Here is a 6,117-nt window from a genome sequence, read left to right as displayed (position 1 = left end):
TAGTACTTGGGCTCGATTTCACTGATCCTGTGCGAGGTACAATTCAACATCTTAACTTGAAAGTTCATCTGTGTTGGTAGAAGTCATTCTTGAACTAGTTTAACAGCAATATCCAACGCAAAAATAGGACTCACCCAAATTTTTGACAGTTTTCAAGCAATCCTAGCCATAATCCTTCCTAATCTTAATCTTGAAAGTTCATCTGTGTTGGTAGAAGTTGAAAACTGTCACTATCAGAATTTTGAGTGAGTCCAATTTTTGTGTTGGATATTACCAGTTAAACGAGTTCAACAATTCATCATTGTTTCGGACATTGGAGAAAGGAAATTCAAACGTGTTGTGTTTCTAGCCATCACAAAGTAGTTTTACTTCCTGATTTCAGTTCTGTAAAATAATGTATCACTATTGGAGATGTTTGGGAAGAAACAAAAAAACAGCTGACTACACATGAATATCTTTACTGTAAATGCATTTAAGTTTGAGGGGATTTAATTACGCAGTAGCGGGAAAAAGGACTTTTCGCGGTGGTTTTAAGTTCGCGGTAGCACCATGCACTACAGTCTTTTACTGCTATGGAAAAATGTTCGCGGTGGTTTTAAATTCGCGGTGAAGCGGCCACCGCCAAAAACGTGAACAATAAACCACTGCAAAAGTTTCTGCATTTACAGTACTTTATATATAATAGGTACAATCTAAAGAAAATAACAATTGGTTTTGATTGTGGTCAACTTTTAGTAGATATCAAGAAGTAGTTCCACTTCCTGAATCCAGTTATGTATATGCTTATGTGTTACAATTGGGGATATTTTGGAGAAAGCTTTGATTACACATAAACACTAGGTAAAATCTGAAGGGGAAGTAGACAATTGTTTTCACAGATTTTGCTGTAAGCTATATCTCATTTAAGTGCATTAGAAAAACAGCTTTATGTGAAGTGTACCTTAATTCTCTCCATATAAAATACTACCCCTACTCATTACATATAGTACAAAGAAACTTTTGTTTGACTTTATTATACAGAGTTTATTTAATATATTGAAAGACCTTTATTGTACATTCATGCCTCGACGGGCTAGGTACAGGTCACTGATAACAGACATGACTGATAACAGACATAACAAACATATGCAAAAACAACAAGATACAATTAACTAGCTGAAGGTACTAAGCTAACAGGATGGTCGACATCTTCTCGCTTCTTTGTACAGGTGTAGATATAGGAACAGATAATGTTTGATATACAGGGTTTGTCTAGGCGCATCAAAAATAGAAACTTATCCGTTGCATTAAGGTGTTCAAAATATGGGAACTCTTTTCTTATATATTCATAAAGCACAATCCGTTCATTATGGTACAGTTTACAGTGTAAAATAAAATGCTGTTCATCTTCTACTTGTTGCAAATCACAAAATTGGCAGACTCTATGCTGCAGAGGGGTGCGGTTGTGCCTTCCAGTTTCGATATGTAACTTGTGGCAACTAATCCGGAGTTTAGTGACAGCCAATCTGTGCTGTATGTTTTTCACCATCAGATATTCTTCTTCTTTATAAATAGTCTTGAATAATCTATAGGTTCGTAATTTGTTACCGAAAGATTTGTCCCGGTTGTCATTGTGTATTTCAGCTTTAAATGTTTGAATATAAATATCCTTTAATCGTTGGCTGATGGCGTTGGTTATAGGTAATAGGTTTGTTCCTAGAGATATCTGAGATCTCCATATGTAGGCAAAACCGCATTCCTCCAGTATCTTACGAACGCCGGACGCCCAGCACTTGTTTCCATTTGCATCTAGTTGTAATTGACAAGATAGGGCGTCGGCTTGTAGACTGTCAGCTGGCACGTTTTGACGGATTCTTAGAAAGTGTTTGATAGCGTTCAGGGAGGCTTCCAGTTGAATGGGGTACCTCACTAATTCCGCTCTTGTGGCAAGGTTAGATGCTGGTCTGGGGATATTTAGTGCTTGTTTGCAGAATTTAAGGTGAACAGATTCAATGGGACAGGTTTTAGGGCTTTTTAATGCGCCCCAGATTTCTGAGCCATAAAGTAGAATAGGTTTGACACATGCATCGAAAAGTTTGTTTCTAACTGGTAATGAGGCGGTGGCTTTATCTAAAGATTGTTTTATTCCGAATAAAGCCTTCAGACCTTTGCCACTCAGGTATTTGTTGTTAGCTTTAAACGTGCCAGCTGCACTCACAATAATACCGAGATAAGTATAACAAGTTACAATTTCTATTTCACGATTATCAAACAGGAGAGAACAGTTTTTAGGTAGACTGCCACCCTTTTTAAATACAATAATTTTTGTTTTCCTAAGATTCACTTTTAATTTCCAAAGTGCACAATAATTTTCCAGATTGTTCAAGGAATGCTGTAATCCCTGTTTGGACTCGGAAAAAATTACCAAGTCGTCAGCATACAACAAGCAAGGGACAGTTTTGTTGTACATAAATGGAGGATTACAGGGAGCACCGTCAAATTGGGACACAATATCGCTAAGAAAAAGGTTAAATAATGTAGGGCTTAAATTACACCCTTGTCTCACACCACAATTAGTAACAAAAGTTTCAGTCAATCCATTTTTAGATTTAACGCAGTTTATAGTCTTTGAATACATGCCTTCTATTACTTTTAGAAATTTACCACCAATACCGAGCTTACTCAATTTAAACAAGAGGCCGTTTCTCCAAACAGAATCAAATGCTTTGCTAAAATCAATGAAGCAAGCGTAAAGTTGACGATTTTTGTTTAGATATTTGCTAACTAGTGTACTTAAAACAAACAGATTATCGGTAGTTCTAAAGTTTTGTCTGAAGCCTGCTTGGTGTGGCTGGAAGAGGTTATTGTGTTCTGCGTATTTGACAAGGCGTGAATTTAGAATGGAGGAAAATAATTTCCCTAAACAGCTGATTATAGAAATCCCTCTGTAGTTATCTGGCAGGGAGGTGTCTCCTGACTTGTGGATAGGAACAATATGACTTACTGACCATTCTTGCGGGAAATGACCATTTTGTAAGCAAGTGTTAAACAAGTGGAGTATAGGTTCTTTAAGCAACATTTTACCAGATTTTAGCATTTCATTCAAAATTCTGTCATTGCCGCTTGACTTATTGTTTTTTAGTTTTAAAACTGCGGTGTCCAATTCTTCTGGAGTAATTGCGGAATCTAGTTCTGACGAGTTTGGTGGGGTGTTCGAAAAGTCTGTTTGAACGTTTTCACTGGGAAGGTCGTTGTCTGTAGAGCTATCAGGAAATTTGTCAAGATTCTTGAAGTGATTTACCCATTCCTCTTCTGTAATCTGGTTATCGTCATTTGGCTTTCCTGGTTTCAGTTTATTTATCAAGTTCCAGAATGCACTCGGGTTTCTTTCCTTTAGTGAAGACAATTGATCCATGATTTGTTGGTGGAAATCTCGTTTTTTCTTTTTTTAACAATTTCTTATATTCTTTTTTACTTTTGAAGAATCTACCCCTTATGTCTGGATTCGACGGATTTTTTTCCAGTAAAGATGCTATGTTTTTCACTTCCCTTTTCATTTCCATGCAGGTTTTGTCAAACCATTTCTTGTTTTGTCTTTTACGTGGGCGTTTCCTTACCCTTTTCAAACATAGCGACTGATCACCTGCTTCTCTCAGAATGGAACCAAACTCAGACACATAATCATCGATTTCCGAAGTGCTGTTTATGTTGTTTGGAACATTAGAACAAAGTAAACGTAGTCTGTCGACGAAATGAGACTGGCCGAGAGAAGAAAGAAACTTCTGGGCTGATTTATCGTTCCATTTATATTGTTTGGGGAGAGGTTTTGCATTTGATATTTTCCGGCTTTCTTGATAGGAGTGATTTGTTGATTTTGATTGGATTAATGCCCAAACCATGCAGTGATCAGAGAATAACGTTAATGGTTTTATGTGAAACGATAAGATATGTGGGATCAGGGACTGACTGCAAATTATGTGGTCAACTGTGCTGCTTCCATGCGGTTGGTGACAGGTGAATTTCCCCTGTAAATCCCCAGCTACCCTCCCGTTTAAAACTCTTAGGTTAGCTTGAACACATAGGTCAGCGATATGCCTGCCGAATTTATTCGGAGGGGCCTTATCCATGTGTTGTCTATCTGAGGAGTAAGGGAAGCTGTCTGGATTACAATCGTCAGGAGTGCTATCATCTACATAATCGCGCAAATCACCAAGACGAGCGTTTAAGTCGCCGCCAAGTAAAATAAATCCGTCTGAACTATATCTGGATATTTCGCTTTCTAGGATTTCTAATGTATGATTTTCTGCGTATTTGTGGGTGGTTGATGTGCTGGGACTAATATATGCCGAACAGATGAACAAGTCTTTTGGTAGGCCCAGTAGCTTTCGGTCTATCTGTACCCAGAGAACATCTGTGGATTTTGATTGTGCTTTCTTGACGTAGTTTCTGTACTCAGTCTTGTAGAAGAAAATTATACCCCCCGATGAGCGCTTTGCTCGCTTGTTTTTTTGTCTGCATTGGTGGAAATAACTGTAGCCGGGAATGTTAATTTTTGTGTTTTCTGTGCTCCAGGTTTCTAGGAGCGAGAAGAAGTCAAACTTGTTTACATAAGACACGAAATCTATATCCTCTAATTTGGTACCTAAGCCATGAACGTTCCAGGCACCAAAGCTTTTGCTTCCGCCTGGGAAAGTTTTCATACTGTTGATAAAGTACTAGTACTAAGAAAAATTGTGTCTTTACGGTCCGAATCCACAATACTTGACAATACTTAACTAGTTAAACATTTAAATAGAGATACTATGACAATGAATTCTAAAACTTCAGTGAGATACTATAAATTGGAAGTCTAAAACTACTACTATATGTTTATGAAATACCAACGTTAGCAAACAATGAGTCTAGTATGTAAGCAAAAACACAAAATGGTCTATGGACCATATTTTACTTACGTGAACTTCAGAGTTGTCTGGTACAAGTTCAGAGCTGCTCGGTTACTGTGGGCAGAATATGAATAGATGTCAGCATGTTCTTCAACTTGCCATGTGAAACTAAAAAGTGTAAATCCCAGTATCATTAGATGTAAGTGCTTTTTGCAGTGGCTGCTTTACTGCAAAACACAAAAGCACTGTGAAAGTTTCTGTTCTGTCTCACTGGCTGCCCCGTAAAGACACCAAAGTTTTTATTACTGTACAGTATTTTGACCATACTATAGCACTATCGTGACATAAAAACTACCACAGACATTCAATTTTCTCTGAATGCAAAATCAAATCCGCAAGATTTATCTTTTTTTTACTAAAATGGGCAACTAAGACACACACGTGGGGTTCATTAGAAAGATTGTGTTTTTTTTACACATACAGAAACATGTACCAAGAAACTGGTACCAAAAGAATGATTGTGTTTCTCACCACTTGCATATGTCACAGTGGAGATCACGATCCAGGAGAATCGCCGATCCTCCTAGGAGAGATCGCGATCGGAGTTTCTCCTAGGAGAAACTACAATAGATATAGGAAACAGATCCCGATCGCAATCTGTACTAGTAGAATCGGCGATTCTCCTAGTACAGATTGCAATCGGGATCTCTCCTAGGAGAAACTCCGATCCAAACTCAAACGATGCTAAGATGTATGAAACAGCAATAATTTTTTTTATAAACAATGATTTTATTCAGTTTCAAATGCAAACCTACTAACTCATTACCAACTACACTCAAGCCTACTTCTGTACTTCTACAATGTTAACTTCACCGAAGACTACCACACTTGAGTCACTTCTGCAACTTTACTCAAGGTACACTATAGTATATAGCATCACTTTCATGGTAAATTTCATGTGAGTATGTTTTCTGATAAAGTAATTTCTGATAAAGTAATTTCTTTTAAAGTAGTGACAAAAATCTTATATGTGAAAGACACCAACAGGTGATATAGAATCATTTCACAACTTTGGAAGAAAAATAACAACTGAAAAGTGATCAAAATGCCAAATATCAATCACAGTTTCAAGATGTTACAGTTTCACTCCTATTCAGATCAGTACAATTTCACTTGTCAGACTTTAGTGTAGTTAACGTTGTAGAAGTGACACAAGTCTGGTATCCTTGAGTTCATGTAGTGAAAAGTGACAATA

General features: G+C 37.3%; 2 protein-coding genes across 2 annotated transcripts in view; both read right to left on the bottom strand.

Annotated features, from left to right (window-relative positions):
• LOC118415422 (multifunctional protein ADE2-like) overlaps positions 1–3,009 on the bottom strand; it is a 15,223-nt gene extending 12,214 nt beyond the window's left edge. Inside the window, exon 1 of the mRNA XM_035820032.1 lies at positions 2,988–3,009. Within this exon, the coding sequence (XP_035675925.1) occupies positions 2,988–3,009 (22 nt within the window). The remainder of the gene's footprint in view (positions 1–2,987) is intronic.
• Positions 3,010–4,936: 1,927 nt separating this feature from the next.
• The window catches only part of LOC118416869 (N-alpha-acetyltransferase 10-like), a gene marked incomplete in the record, with an annotated part of 5,366 nt that continues 4,185 nt past the window's right edge, over positions 4,937–6,117 (bottom strand). Inside the window, 1 exon segment of the mRNA XM_035822146.1 lies at positions 4,937–4,976.

This window comes from Branchiostoma floridae, chromosome 5 (genome assembly GCF_000003815.2).
Source record: "Branchiostoma floridae strain S238N-H82 chromosome 5, Bfl_VNyyK, whole genome shotgun sequence".
Classification (NCBI taxonomy): Eukaryota; Metazoa; Chordata; class Leptocardii; order Amphioxiformes; family Branchiostomatidae; genus Branchiostoma; species Branchiostoma floridae.
Note: the sequence above shows the minus strand (reverse complement) of the source record. Positions and strands in the feature narration are given on the sequence as shown.